We start from the raw sequence: 14256 nt of genomic DNA, 5'->3' as shown, positions 1-14256 counted from the left end.
CATCTGCGCAATGCTGCGGCAAGACCTGGAGCCCAGAGCAACAGGTCCACACTACTTGCCAGTGGCCATCAAAGTCACCACCGCACTCAACTTTTATGCCTCAGGCTCCTTCCAGGGATCAGCAGCAGACATCAGTGGCATCTCCCAGGCTGCCGCACACACATGCATCATGCAGGTAACCGATGCCCTCTTTGCCATCGCGCACAATCACATCCATTGCACCAGGGATCGCGCAAGTGTGAGGGCGCGAGCACGTGGATTCGCTCAGCTGGCAGACTTTCCAAGGGTGCAGGGCATCATTGACTGCACACATGTGGCCCTTAGGGCACCCCACTGCAATCCAGGAGTTTTTGTCAACCGCAAGGGCTTCCACTCCCTTAACGTTCAGCTGACGTGTGACCATAAGAAGGTGATTTTGCATGTTTGTACCAGGTTCCCTGGCAGCTGCCATGACTCCTTCATACTGCGCCAATATACTGTGCCTCCGCTATTTAGTCCGCCAAACGAACTTCAAGGATGGCTACTTGGAGACACGGGATATCCCCTGCACTCTTGGCTAATGACGCCGTTGAGGAGACCAGCCAGCGAAGCTGAGGAGCGCTACAACTCCAGCCACATTACCACCAGATGCATTATCAAGCAAACCATCGGATTGCTGAAGATGCACTTCAGATGCCTCGCTAGATCAGGTGGAGCCCTACAGTACTCATCAGCCAGGGTCTCCCAAATCGTTGTGGTATGCTGTGTGCTTCACAACATGGCACAGCATCGTGGCTTGTCGATTCCGCAGGACCAAGAGGCTCCTCACAGAGCCGCCTCAGATGAGGATGATGCTGTGGAGGAGGAGGAGGACAGAAACGAGCATCCTGCAGAGGCCCGCCAACCAGCGGCACCAGTGCGCGAGAACATTGCTGGGCGGAATGCAAGGAACGCACTCATCCTGGGCAGATTTGCCTAGCCTGGTACATTAAACACTGCAGCCTCACTGCTTCTTAACTGACCATGGACAGTGGCCCATGCCTGCACTTTCCAACAACTTTGACCAGCTTGCAGTCATCTGCAAGTTATCCTAAGGCCTCTATGTGACATCCCCATTCGCCAAATGACAGACGCCATAACTGCAGCAGCTGGCACCAGATTTTTTATGTACAGGAAAATGATGGCATTAAAACTATTTACAAGACTGGATGGTGGAATAGTTCTGTGAATGTGAGCATAGAGAGAGACGGAATGGGTAAGGGTGCATGGATGTGACTGTGAAGTGGGATGTGGAAGAAGAGATTGCTGAAGCTGAGTGCTGTTGGGGAAAGGCAATGGGGATGAGGTTGAGGGTGATGGAAACTTCATACTTGCTTTCCCTGTGCGGTGAAGGTCATGGAAGCGCTTCCTGCACTGCAGCCAGGTGCGACGGGTGACACCCAGAGAGTTTACCTCTGCTGCCACCTCCATCCAGGCAGCCGTGGACTCTTTTTGGGAGGCCTCTTCCTCCCTGAGCGAGGGTAGAGGACCTCCCTGTGGGCCCTTACCCCATCCACCAAGGTCTGCAATGATGTCTCGTTGAATTTGGCCGCAGCTCGGCCTCTGCCGCTGGCAGCAGCTGGTGCAGGCTCCTCTGCCATTGTGCAAGAGTGGTTGAGAAGCCTGCAGAGGTGGAGAAGCTTTCTGGACACTTTGAAAGCACCATGAATGATGACATCATACTGTGGGGCTTTCTGACACGAATTGGACAATTAGCAAGGCTGCCCACATGCTGGGAATTAATTGGCCACTTGAGGGAAAATTGCGTGGAGCTGGCTGATATTTTTTTGTGTGTCAGAAACCCCACATTCGGGGAAACCCGACCATTTCCCACACAAGCCAAAATTCGGGCCCTTGGTCTCCACAAGGACTGGGCAGTGGATACTCCTACCGATAGTGTCATGGACAGATGCATCTGCAACAGGTAGCTGATGAGGACGAGGTCAAGTAGGTTTTTCTCCATTGTTGAATACTTGACTCACCGGCAGCGAGAGCGGCCCTGGATGGAGACTGAGTGCAGAGACCGAGGATTTAAAGAGCGGGGGAGAAAGAGAGAGCGTCCCAGACTCACCGGCGGCAGCAGCGAGAGCGACCCTGGGTGGAGACTGAGTGCAGGAACCCGAGGATTTAAAGAGCGGGAGAGAGAGAGTGGCCCAGACTCACCAGCAGCAGAGGCAGCGAGAGTGGCCCTGGGTGGGGACTGAGCGCAGAGACCGAGGATTTAAAGAGCGGGGGAGAGAGAGCGCGGCCCAGACACCAGCGGCAGCAGCGAGAGCGGCCCTGGGTGGAGACTGAGCGCAGAGACCGAGGATTTAAAGAGCGGGGGAAAGAGAGAGAGCGGCCCAGACTCACCAGCAGCAGAGGCAGCGAGAGTGGCCCTGGGTGGAGACTGAGCGCAGAGACTGAGTGCGGTTTAAACAGAGTGCTGCGAGCTGGGTGAGTCAGGGAATTAGGTGAGGAGTGTAAGGAGGAGCTCCCTTGCTTCGCCTTTTTTTTCCTAACTTTTCACCCTGTAGGAATTGGTTCTTACTGTACACCAAGGAAAGAGAGCGGGAGCAGTCAAACAACAACAACTGCGAAACCGTTAAAGTGAAGTCACAACCAGGGAAGGAGCTGATTGGTAAGTAGGACCTGGTGAGTATTTCTACAGTCCAGTCGTTGATGTAAAAGTAAGGTCTCTAGTTTAGAGTAAGTAGTGTTTAAAGGGAAGTAAGGTCCCTAGTGTATTTAATATTCTGTGGCGGTTCCACCGGGTGTCCCTTACACATATAATGTATATAATTCACTTTAACCTAACTGTACGTGTATTACTTACCTGTTTGGGCCATTGCCCCTTTAACTTACCTGTGGGGGCCGTTGCCCCTTTAAGACGCGCCCTAGCGCGCTGACGTCACGTCACGCATTGCGTGACGTACGAGCGACAGCCGCTGGCACAGCCCGGCCTACCGCGACTTCGGCCTCAACGGCCAGCCTCCGCACCGGATGAACACGCCGACGTATCGGCGCGGGTCACGTGACCGCCCCAAGCGCGGGCCAACGCGCTAGCGTCAGGACGCGGTCACATGACATCCGAAGAGCGGGAAAACGTGACTAAGCGTGATGACGTCATCACGCTCTCCCGAGGACTACGGACTCGGTCCTCGTGGAGTCCCCGTCGGGGTAAGATCTATCTCGCATTGCTCATGTGTAAAGCCAGCTTACCTGTTGTATTTCGTCAGTTCCAGTTAATAAACAACTTAGTGATTATTCATCCGAACTCGAACTAAATTATTTAGTAGGCATTCGTCCCGAGAGGTCAACACTAATACCTACAATTGGTGACCCCGAGACCGTGAACGTTTTTCACGGCCGAAGCGCAGCCAACAACACCTCCAACGACGTGAGTACGGGCGCTCATCAATTCCTACACTACAATTGGTGACCCCGTATCCGTGAACGTTTTTCACGGAAGAAACGCGCATCCTGAACCTCGTCTTCAGAGATGGCGACTGACGAACAGCCGACGAACAACCGACTCCGTGGACGGTTTTCACGGAGGAAGCACGCAGCCTGAACCTGGCGACCCCTTCTTTGCGAACGTATTCGCAAGGGCAGCACAGCCTGGAGGTGATCACGTTTTTCACGGACAAAAAAAAACAGCCGGACCTCGATTTTGCGAACGTTTTTCGCAAAAGAAGCACGCCATGGAAGCACCAGCCATTTTGCTGTCGCTGCCGCACTTCAGGGAGAAACAACTGCCCTCATGCTTTGGCAAGGTAGAAGCCCAGTTCGCCGGGACCATCAACGCGGAGCAGACCACGCATTTGCTTACTGCCCCCATGGTCGACTTTTCTACCGCCATGCGGGTCGTCCGCCCCTACGTCCAACGCAACGGCAAGTATAAATCTCTCCAAGCGTGGGGTACAGCATGTTCGGGCCCACAAGATCGGAGCGCGCCCGGTGGGGATACCATGAGGACTCACCCCCACGAACCACGAGGACTCGCTCCTCCCCAAACATGAGGACTCGCTCCTCTTGAAACGCAAGGACCCATCCCTCGCGAACCACGAGGACCCACCCCTCACAAATCTCGAGGACCCATCCCTCGCAAGCCACGAGGCTCCACCCCCCGTGCAACACGAAGACTCGTTCCCCACCGACGACGCACCAGCCCGTCGGCCTGCTGGTTGTGTTACCTATCATACTTGCCGGCGAGTAAGAGAAGTGTGCCGCCTTCTCGGCAGTAGTTTCACTAAGTCAACAGAAACGACAAGCAGCGTGCCGCCTTTCCGGCAGTTTCCCCCCACCGACCGCGACGACGACCCGGTCTGTCCCACCCTTTCTCTGGTCCATCAGCACAAGGGTCCGGAAGCGATTCCTCTCCATAGAGCACGTGCTAGAAACAGGTTTTAAGCTACAGAAGGTCGAAAACCTGCACTCTGATTTTAACGACCTGACAAGAGCCGAGCGAATAGCCTTCCTACAGGAACAGTGAAAGAAAACCTACCGGAAGCAGGTTACTATTCCTTCTACTGTTTCATTACTGATATCAGGACTTGTAATATCCATATATTCTGCAAAACTGCGTTTACTGGCTATAAACGAGGCTTTCGCAACCAAAGAGAGCACACTGCTCTCCTGCAGATTGAGGGAGTTTCTTGCCGCGCTAAAATGGACCTTTACCTGGGCACGAGAGGTGCCTACGTCTACAAAGCTAAGAGCAGCACTGTCACTCCTGGTGGTAAACCACACAAGACTCGTGCTCATTGAAACAGTGGCATGGTCCGTGCCAAGTCCAGCAGTAACCTGCCTACCAGGGCTAGGGGGCACAGGATTCGTGCGAAGCTGTACCCATCAAGGATTTGAAGCACAGCTGCACGTCAATTGACAATAAATAACAAATGTTTCCTCATCTGCTTAGTTAACTTCCAGTTCCTTTAGCACCGCAAGGCACAGATTTGAACGTAATGTTGAGATGAGACATCACCGATGACTTCTGTCCACTCTACTGTTTAAAATGGCGTTCCCGGAAGCCTCTCAGAGACTTAATGCAATGACGGTGACCATTTTCTTCGGAAGATACACTCGGAACGTTAATTGCCCAAAAGAGCGTCTACGTAGCAGTCTCGCTCAGTGAATCCTTCCGGTTGGCTTGTGTGGGAAATATTGCGATGAATCTGCAGCTCAGCCTCCTTACACCATCGCTGCAGCCAACGAGACTCACAAACCATCCTTTTTAGGATCTGCCTTTGACATGCGTGTGATTGATTGCCCAGTCCTCAACAGACAAGTAGGGCAAGATTCAGAGACGGTGCTCAAGATGCACACCCCCTTGCTCAATCGCTTCCTCAATGTTGCTGCCTCACCAGTTTTTCGTTTCAGACGCTTTGGCAGGGGCACTCAAGGGGTAAAATTGTTGCGTCACCCTGTGGGCAGTGGCTATTCTAATTGCCTTCCTCATGAAGAACTCGATTCGGTCACTCCCAACAGTGATGAGGATTCGAAAAAAAGCGGCTCAACACAGGCCAGTGAACCTTTTAGTCCTACTATCATCCTAAACGCTCCTTCCCACTTCGAAGCATCTGAAATTCAAAAACGAATAAAGCTTCAATCAACATGCTCTGTATTGCAGAGCCATACATTACATGGGAATATCCAAATCTGAAGTCTGTCCGTGAATTGATTTACAAACGTGGTTTCGACAGATCCAACACCAGCACATCGCTTTCACTGCCAATGCCTTGATTGCAAAGCAGCTTTGTATTGGCGATCTGATCCATGGGATCTACACAGTCGGCAAGAACTTCAACATGGCCAACGATGTCTTGTGGCCCTTCAAACTGTCCTCGCCACGTTGTGGCATGAACGAAAAGACAATACCTTTTGTTGAGGGTGGTGCTGCTGGTAACAGAAAAGACCGAATCAACAGAATGATCAGAACTAGGAACTAAGGGCCTGCCCGTCTCCAACTCCGACGTTCGGACAGCACCTGACGCGGGCCGACATTTGCCATCCTAGCCCGTTACATGCCGATGCTGTTTTTCAGCCACTCGCTCGCTGCGGCCGCCCAAACATCGAGGACGGGTCCAACGGACAGCCCGCGGCCGCAATCGGCCACATGAAAGTTGCAGTCCGCACCGAGCACTGCTCTGCGTAGCAACGGCTCACTCTCCGTTGTGCGATCGTCGTAGCACTATGGTACGCACCGTTCTGTGCGTGCCAGGCTCCCAACGATTATGCTCACCTGTCGGCGAGTTCACCAACCTCGCCCGTAAAGTCCTTCTGGATCGCCCGGTTGGCGTTCCTGCAGAGTTCGTCAGAACAAGGACTTCTACCATGAACAGAGCGATCGCCCGCGTCCGCCCGGCCTGCCCGTCATTCTGACACGGCCTGCTGTTTCGCACGTTTCCACGGTCCTTCGCCTGACGGATACGTTTTATTCGCCATGACGTGCGTAAGGATCCGCTGACGACCAGCATCTTCAGACCTCGCCCGCCAAGTCGAGACAGCACATCCACTGAGACCAACTGCTCGTCAGACCATCTCATCTTTGGACTTTCGTTAAAGCGAATTCTGGGGGGGCGCATGTGGCGGTTCCACCGGGTGTCCCTTACACATATAATGTATATAATTCACTTTAACCTAACTGTACGTGTATTACTTACCTGTTTGGGCCATTGCCCCTTTAACTTACCTGTGGGGGCCGTTGCCCGTTTAAGACGCGCCCTAGTGCGCTGACATCACGTCACACATTGCGTGACGTACGAGCGACAGCCGCCGGCACAGCCCGGCCTACCGCAACTTTGGCCTCAACAGCCAGCCTCCGCACCGGGTGAACGCGCCGACATATCGGCGCGGGTCACGTGACCGCCCAAAGCGCGGGCCAACGCGCTAGCATCAGGATGCGGTCACATGACATCCGAAGAGCGGGAAAACGCGACTAAGCGTGATGACGTCATCACGCTCTCCCGAGGACTACGGACTCAGTCCTCGTGGAGTCCCAGTCGAGGTAAGACCTATCTCGCATTGCTCCTGTGTAAAGCCAGCTTACCTGTTGTATTTCGTCAGTTCCAGTTAATAAACAACTCAGTGATTATTCACGATAGCAAAATACTGCAGATGTTGGAAATCCGAAATAACAACAGAAAATGCTGGAAAAACTCAGCAAGTCAGGCAACATCCGTGGAGAGAAATTTGAGTTGACGTTTCGGGTTTGACCCTTCTTGAAGAAGGGTCAAACCCGAAACGTCAACTCAAATTTCTCTCCACGGATGTTGCCTGACTTGCTGAGTTTTTCCAGCATTTTCTGTTGTTATTAGTGATTATTCATCCGAACTCGAACTAAATTATTTAGCAGGCATTCGTCCCGAGAGGTCAACACAAATACCTACAATTCTTTAATTTAAAGGAAGTAAAGGGAGTAAATTAAGGGTAGGACATGGCAGGACAGCTCGGCTGCGTGGAGTGCTCCTCCTGTGCTATGTGGGAAGTCAGGAACACTTTCGGTGTCCAGGGCGAACACATGTGCAGGAAGTCTCCAGCTGCAGTTACTCGAAATCCGCATTTCGGAGCTGAAGCTGTGGCTGGAGTCACTGTGGAGCATCCGCGAAGCTGAGCTCTTAGTGGATAGCATGTTTAACGAGGTGGTCATACTGCAGATAAAGAGTGCACAGGCAGACAGGGAATGGGTGACCGCCAGACAGAGTAAAAGAACTAGGAAGGTAATGCAGGAGTCCCCTGGGTCCATCTCCCTCTCCGACAGATTTTCCATTTTGGATACTGCTGGGGGAGATGGTTGCTCAGGGGAATGCAGCAAAAGCCAAGTCCGTGGCACTACGAGTGACTCAGCTACACAGGATGGGAGGAAAAAGAGTGGGAGAGCAATAGTGATAGGGGATTCTATCGTAAGGGGAACAGATAGACGTTTCTGTGGCCGCAGACGTGTCTCCAGGATGGTATGTTGCCTCCCTGGTGCCAGGGTCAGGGATGTCACTGAACGGCTGCAGGGCATTCTGAAGGGGGAGGGTGAACAGTCAGAGGTCGTGGTTCACATTGGGACCAACGACATGGGTAGAAAGAGCAATGAGGTCCTGCCACAAGAATTTAGGGAGCTAGGTAGCAGATTAAAAAGCAGGACCTCAAAGGTCGTAATCTCTGGATTACTCCTGGTGCCACATGCTAGTGAGTAACGGAATAGGAGGATAGAGCAGATGAATGCGTGGCTAAAGAGTTGGTGCAGGAGGGAGGGCTTTAGTTTCCTGGATCACTGGGTCTGCTTCTGGGGAAGGTGGGACCTGTACAAGTCAGACGAGTTGCACCTGAACCAGAGCGGGACCAACATCCTTGTGGGGAGGTTTGCTAGTGCTGTTGAGGGGGGGGGGTTAAACTAATGGCAGGGGGGTGGGATACGGAGTGGAGCTATAGTAGGGGGTGATGCACAGCCAAATATAGAGGAAAAAACAAGTCAGCCTGGAAGGAAGAGCAAATATGTAATGGCACAAGGGAGTGTGGCAAGGCTGGATGGCATTTATTTAATGCAAGGAGTCTTGTGAATAAGGCTGATGAATTGAAGGTGTTGATGAACACATGGGAGTATGATATTGTTGCTATCACAGAGACATGGTTGAGGGAGGGGCAGGACTGGCAGCGCAATATTCCGGGGTATAGAATCTTCAGGCGAGACAGAGGGGGGTGTAAAAGAGGAGGGGGGTGTCACAGTATTAATCAAGGAGTCAATTACTGTTGTAAGGACGGATGGTATCTTAGCAGGTTCCACTAATGAGGCCACATGGGTAGAACTTAAAAACAAAAAGGGGGTAAGCACTTTGCTGAAAGTGTACTGTAGGCCCCCAAGCAGTCAGAGGGAGACAGAGGAACAGATATGTAGGCAAATCTCAGAGAAGTGTAGAAATAATAGGGTAATAATAGTAGGGGATTTCAACTTCCCCAATATTAACTGGGATAGTCAGAGTGTGAAAGGCTTAGAGGGTGCGGAGTTCTTAAAGTGCATCCAGGGGAGCTTTTTGAGCCAGCATGTAGAAAGTCCTACAAGAGAGGGGGGCGGTACTGGACCTAATTCTAGGGAATGTAGCTGGGCAAGTAGTAGAAGTGTCAGTAGGAGAGCATTTTGGTAACAGTGACCATAATTCGGTGAGATTTAAGATAGTCATGGAAAAGGACAAAGATGGACCGGAAATAAAGATTCTAAATTGGGGGAAGGCTGATTTTAATATGATAAGGCAGGATCTGGCCAAAGTGGACTGGGATCAGCTACTTGTAGGAAAATCCACATCAGAGCAGTGGGAGTCTTTCAGAAAGGAAATAGAGAGAGTACAATGCCAACATGTTCCCATAAAGGTCAAGGATGGGACCAACAAGTCCAGGGAACCCTGAATGTCAAGGGATATACAAGAGTGGATTAGGAAAAAAAGGGAGGCTTTTGGCAGATACAAAGGACTAAAAACAGTGGAAGCCCTAGAGGAGTATAGAAAGTGCAGGGGGGTACTTAAAAAAGAAGTTAGGAGAGCGAAGAGTGGGCATGAAAAAACACTGGCGGGCAAAATAAAGGAAAATCCCAAGGTGTTTTATAAGTATATTAAGGGCAAGAGGATAACCAGGGAAAGAGTAGGGCCCATTAGGGACCAAAATGGCAATCTGTGTGTAGAGCCGGAAGATGTGAGTGAGGTTTTAAATGAATATTTTGCATCTGTGTTCACTATGGAGAAGGACGATGTAGGCAATCAGGCAGGGGGATTGTGATATACTTGAACAAATTAGTATTGAGAGGGAGGAGGTACTAGCGGTTTTAGCGGGCTTAAAAGTGGATAAATCCCAAGGCCCAGACAAGATGTATCCCAGGCTGCTGTGTGAGGCAAGGGAGGAGATTGCAGGGACTCTGACACAAATTTTCAGATCCTCTCTGGCCACAGGGGAGGTGCCAGAGGACTGGAGGACAGCTAACATAGTACCATTATTCAAGAAGGGCAATAGGGATAAACCAGGGAATTACAGGCCAGTGAGCCTAACATCAGTGGTAGGGAAATTATTGGAAAAAATTCTGAGGGACAGAATTAGTCTCCATTTGGAGAGGCAAGGATTAATCAAAGATAGTCAGTGTGGCTTTGTCAGGGGGAGATCATGTCTAACCAATTTGATTGAATTTTTTGAGGGGGTGACTAGGTGCGTGGATGAGGATAGTGCAGTTGATGTAGTCTACATGGACTTCAGTAAGGCTTTTGACAAAGTCCCGCATGGGAGACTGGGCAAGAAGGTAAGAGCCCATGCGATCCAGGGCAATTTGGTACATTGGATCCAAAATTGGCTTAGTGGCAGGAGGCAGAGAGTGATGATCGAAGGTTGTTTTTGTGACTGGAAGCCTGTGTCCAGCGGTGTACCGCAGGGATCAGTGCTGGGTCCTTTGCTGTTTATAGTGTACATTAATGATTTAGATATGAATGTAGGAGGTATGATCAGTAAGATCGCAGATGAGACGAAAATTGGTGGAGTGGTAAATAGCAAGGAGGGAAGCCTCAGGCTATAGGACGATATAGACGGGTTGGTCAGATGGGCAGAACAGTGGCAAATGGAATTTAACCCTGAAAAGTGTGAGGTGATGCATTTTGGGAGGACTAACAAGGCAAGGGAATACACAATGAATGGTAGGACCCTAGGAAGGACAGAGGATCAGAGGGACCTTGGTGTGCATGTACATAGATCCCTGAAGGCAGCAGGACAGGTAGATAAGGTGGTTAAAAAGGCATATGGGATACTTGCCTTCATTAGCCGAGGCATAGAATATAAGAGCAGGGAGGTTATGATGGAGCTGTACAAAACGCTAGTTAGGCCACAGCCGGAATACTGTGTGCAGTTCTGGTCGCTACACTATAGGAAGGATGTGATTGCATTGGAGAGGGTGCAGAGGAGATTCACCAGGATGTTACCTGGGCTGGAGCACTGCAGCTATGAAAAGAGGCTGGTCAGGCTGGGGTTGTTTTCCTTAGAGCAGAGAAGGCTGAGGGGGGACTTGATTGAGGTGTACAAAATTATGAGGGGCATAGATAGGGTAGATAGAAAGGAACTTTTCCCCTAAGTAGAGGGGTCAGTAACCAGGGGGCATAGATTCAAGGTAAGGGGCAGGAGGTTTAGAGGGGATTTGAGGAAAAACTTTTTCACCCAGAGGGTGGTTGGAATCTGGAACTCACTGCCTGAAAGGGTGGTAGAGGCAGAAACCCTCACAACATTCCAGAAGCATTTAGATGAGCACTTGAAACGCCATAGCATACAAGGCTACGGACCAAGTGCTGAAAAATGGGATTAGAATAGATAGGGCTTGATGGCCGGTGTGGACACGATGGGCCGAAGGGCCTCTTTCTGTGCTGTATACCTTTATGGCTCTATGACTTCGCCACCTGCTGCAAGCCCAGTTTGGCAACTAAGTCCTTCAGAATTTGGCCAGTGGTGATACTACTACATTGATTGTCTCCCCCAGAGTACATTGTGCCCTTGCTACCCCCCAGTGATCCATCCAATTGGTGTTCAACAGAGAGGAGTACTGATCCATCAGCTATAAAAACATAAGAATTAGGAGCAGGAATAGGCCATAAGGCCCCTCGAGCCTGCTCCGCCATTCAATAAGATCGCGGTTGATCTTCGACCTCAACTCCACTTTCCTGCCCAATTCCCATATCCCTTAATTCCCCTAGAGTCCAAAAATCTATCTATCTCGGCCTTGAATATACTCAATGATTCAGTATCCACAGCCCTTTGAGGTAGAGAATTCCAAAGATTCACAACTCTCTCTGAAGAAATTCCACCTCATCTCAGTCTTAAATGGCCGACCCCTTATCCTGAGACTATGCCCCCTAGTTCTAGACTCCCCAGCCAGGAAAAACAACTTCTCAGCATCTACCCTGTCAATCACCCTCAGAATCTTATGTTTAATTCTTCTAAACTCCAGAGAGTATCGGCCCATTCTACTCAATCTCTCCTCATAGGACAACCCTCTCATCCCAGGAATCAATCTAGTGAACCTTCGTTGCATCGCCTCTAATGCAAGTATATCCTTCCTCAGATAAGGAGACCAAAACTGTGCACAGTACTTCAGGTGTGGCCTCACCAGAGCCCTGTACAATTGTAGCAAGACTTCCTTACCCTTATACTCCAACTCCCTTGCAATAAAGGCCAACATGCCATTTGCCTTCCTAATTGCTTGCTGTACCTGCATGCTAACTCTGTTTCCTTTATGAGGACACCTAGATCTCTCTGAACACTGGATGAGTGCAGCTCCAACAACAATCGAGAAGCTCGACACCATCCAGGACAAAGCAGACGGCTTGATTGGCACCTCATCCACCACCTTAAACATTCACTCCCTCCACCACCTTAAACATTCACTCCCTCCACCACCGGCGCACCGTGGCTGCAGTGTGTACCATCTACAAGATGCACTGCAGCAACTCGCCAAGACTTCGACAGCACCTCCCAAACCCACGACCTCTACCACCTAGAAGAACAAGGGTAGCAGGCGCATTGGAACACGATCACCTCTAAGATCCCCTCCAAGTCACACACTATCCTGACTTGGAAAGATATCGCTGTTCCTTCATAGTCACTGGGTCAAAATCCTGGAACTCCCTCCGTAACAGCACTACGGGAGTACCTTCACCACACGGACTGCAGCGGTTCAAGAAGGCGGCTCACCACCACCTTCTTGAAGGCAATTAGGGATGGGCAAGAAATGCTGGGCTCGCCAGCGACGCCCACATTTCAGGAACGAATAAAAAAAAATTGTGCTTATTTTCATTTACAAGCATCAAATGAAAGGGAATCACAGCTATTCATTGTGTAGTTGAAGGAGCTAGACATTTTGAGAAACGCTGAGATCTTATAATGATCCTTTTCAATTTCCAATACAGGTGCAACACAAACAATCCTCTCCTTCTTAACGACCTGGAGCTGAAAAGGATTGGTGAAAAGTACCACAAGACAGCAGCTCAAATGGCCCTGCGCTATCAAGTGCAACGTGGTGTCGTGGTAATTCCAAAGAGTTTCAATCTTGGACGTATGAGGCAGAACATAGAGGTAAAATATTCCTCATGGAGATGTTAATCCTTTTCATTGTTACTAACTATTCACTTTTTGCATAGTCGGTTATCATTCCCGAAATCCATTCAACAAGAACAACTTGCATTTATGTAGTGCCTTTAACTTGGGAAAACACCCCAAAGTGTTTAACAGTGTTATGAATGTGTATTTTGTAATATTACAAAGGCTGCAGTCTTGTGCCTGTAGCCAAGAATGAATTCACACAGTCAAACACTACAGTTTATTGAAGGTTATATTAACCTGAACATACTCACTGCCAACACCGAGATCACATCAATCGCAGAAGATGCACACCTTACAGCTCAACCCTGTAGCTGTCTTCCTTCTTTATCACCCAACCTAATGGTGCAAACATTGGATCACAGTTCATAGGAGGCATAGGTAACTTTATTAAAGAGCAGCAGTTTTAAGTATAATCAAATACAACATGCAATAAGAACAGACATAGTAGTCATACAACCCGTAACAGATGAGAATGGTTCACCGACCCCAGAACGGATGGACATACGTGCAGACTTTGAGATGGACCGTTGTCTCTGATTTATTTCTCCCTAGCCTTCAATTGTTCCAATCCAAATTCCATGTAACTCTCCACTTCAACTTCAATTTTAGTGCCTCTAACAGGTGTGTTTAACTCTATCCTGATTGTTTCATTAATTAGATAATTTCTCGATGGAGTATGTGTCAGTGCTTTAAAAGTTGTCTCGCTCTCCTGAGCCACATTAACCATTTCATGTCTTGCAGTTGCCAAATAACTAAGCAGGTCTGAGACCTGTTCTTCAGTGCAAATTCACCATGCATTTCTGGATGGTAATTGCTTCATACATAACAAATCACATTTGCACACTCATATCCCAATATCATGCCACATCTGCCATCCAATACAAGTCAATTTTGGGCTCAGGTGATCTTATCAAAACATTGTAGTCGTCTGGAGATCTTTGCTCATTTCCCTGCATGGTCCCGATGTCTTGGGTAGTGGCCAGGCTATCAATGCAGTTTTCTTTAAAGGCACATAGGCAAGGACACAAATGTGTCCAAGAGAAAGCTATCAATTTACTATTCGTAAGTACACTTTTCTGGCTTTCACCAAAATGAAAATTCCCATTAATACCAGATTCTATCTCATTCATGAGCCCTGGAGGAACTTTACTG

At 49.6% G+C, this 14256-nt stretch overlaps 1 protein-coding gene across 5 annotated transcripts in view; it reads left to right on the top strand.

Moving 5' to 3' along the window:
* The window catches only part of LOC147105956 (aldo-keto reductase family 1 member C23-like protein), a 158440-nt gene that overhangs the window by 111760 nt on the left and 32424 nt on the right, over window positions 1-14256 (top strand). For all 5 annotated transcript variants that reach the window (XM_086008572.1, XM_086008571.1, XM_086008574.1 and 2 more), the window contains one exon: window positions 12912-13077. In XM_086008572.1, the coding sequence (XP_085864698.1) occupies window positions 12912-13077 (166 nt within the window). The remainder of the gene's footprint in view (window positions 1-12911; window positions 13078-14256) is intronic.

The sequence above is a fragment of the Somniosus microcephalus genome, chromosome 16 (assembly GCF_052327205.1).
Source record: "Somniosus microcephalus isolate GS21.2 chromosome 16, FLI_Smic_1.0, whole genome shotgun sequence".
Lineage (NCBI taxonomy): Eukaryota > Metazoa > Chordata > Chondrichthyes > Squaliformes > Somniosidae > Somniosus > Somniosus microcephalus.
This window is presented reverse-complemented; position numbering and strand designations above follow the sequence as displayed.